General features: G+C 41.0%; 1 protein-coding gene across 1 annotated transcript; it reads right to left on the bottom strand.

Annotated features, from left to right (window-relative positions):
* Positions 1 to 459: 459 nt before the first annotated feature.
* On the bottom strand, positions 460 to 1,098 carry LOC120131859. The gene has a single exon (XM_039148743.1). It carries the CDS (start codon positions 1,096 to 1,098, stop codon positions 460 to 462), a length of 639 nt encoding a protein of 212 aa, XP_039004674.1.
* Between the last annotated feature and the right edge of the window lie 259 nt (positions 1,099 to 1,357).

Genomic DNA, 1,357 nt, shown 5'->3' with positions numbered 1-1,357 from the left:
AATGTTTTAGGTATGTTAATGACATATTACCTAATACCTATAACTTTTCGCCTTTAATGAGAGTTTGAGAGGGCTGCCATCAATAGTTCCATACCAACGAGTTCTGTAAGCGTCGCTACATATATTGTCGGCAAAAGTTATCGTTTTTACGGCGATTTTTTACTAGCTTGGTATGTGATTTATGGTTGAATTAATGGACAATCCAAACAGGATTTTACATTCTAATTACGTCCAGAAGTCAAGCGGATTCAAGTGAAAAGCTGCTGTTAAATGATTGAAAATTCATTATCGTGTGAGAAGTTTCGTTGGGAAAGCTTTTGTTTTCGTCGGTAATAGTTATTTTCACGTAATTTTTCTTTTTATTTGTTGAAATCAACTACAGAATTAAAATCCCCAAAAATTAATCACCCACATATAAAATCAAGTTATCAGAAAACAACATTGAAGGAGGAGCTCCCTTTATAACTCAGCCATTCTATTATTTTGCAGCTTCAAATCCTTGTAAAATCTGTTGATGAAATCCTCGGCAGCCTTGTCCACGTAGTCGTTGTCTTCATCCACATCCCTCAAAGGAAAAGGCGAGTCCGTTATTCTGAGTTGCCTCGCCAAAGGAGTTTGTCCGAACCCTGGTAACATGGGAGAAGCTGCGACCACGTTGTTGTTGTTGTTGTTGTTGTTGAGCATCTCCAAGGCAACTTTTACGGCGTTCATGGTGGCCACGTTGTCGTCGTCGAGGGTGGGAGGCGCGTGGCTGCAGGCGAAGAAATGCTGGTAGTAGTTGTTGCTCTTCTTCTTGGCGGCGAGGTTAAAAGGGAAAATGTAGTTCGGGGTGTTGCTGCAGCTGAACTCGTACTCATCGGCTGCAGCTGGCGCCTCCGCCGTGAAGGATGTTGAAACCTGGCGGTTGTTGTTGTTGTGGTGGTTGTGGAACATGAGGTTGCCGATGGCTTTGGCGCCGGCGATCTTGCCACGTTTAAGCTTCATGTTGAGATCAACCATGAGTTTTCTCTTGGACAAAATTCCTTTCCTCATCATGAAGAGAACTGCTTTTACAATGCTCCATACTCTTTTGGCGGTCACTGCAGTATTCTGTTCCATTTTCTTTCGCCTCTGCTTTTAGTATTTCACTCTTTTTCTTTTTTCTCTCTGTTAATTGAGAGAGAATGAGAGAAGAGGAAATAGCTGTTGTTTGAGTTTGAGGAGAGGAGAGGTATATAAAGGGGGAGCGGAAGGGGTGAAGACAAAAGGAAAGAAACCAATTGCTAAACGTGGATTGTAATTTCATTTATCTAATGGTAGTGGAGTTTTTACCCTCTTAAAATCTATGATAAATTATGTATTTAATATCTAAATTATC

This window comes from Hibiscus syriacus, unplaced genomic scaffold (assembly GCF_006381635.1).
Source record: "Hibiscus syriacus cultivar Baekdansim isolate YM2019G1 unplaced genomic scaffold, ASM638163v2 tig00110556_pilon, whole genome shotgun sequence".
NCBI classification, from domain to species: Eukaryota; Viridiplantae; Streptophyta; class Magnoliopsida; order Malvales; family Malvaceae; genus Hibiscus; species Hibiscus syriacus.
Note: the sequence above shows the minus strand (reverse complement) of the source record. Positions and strands in the feature narration are given on the sequence as shown.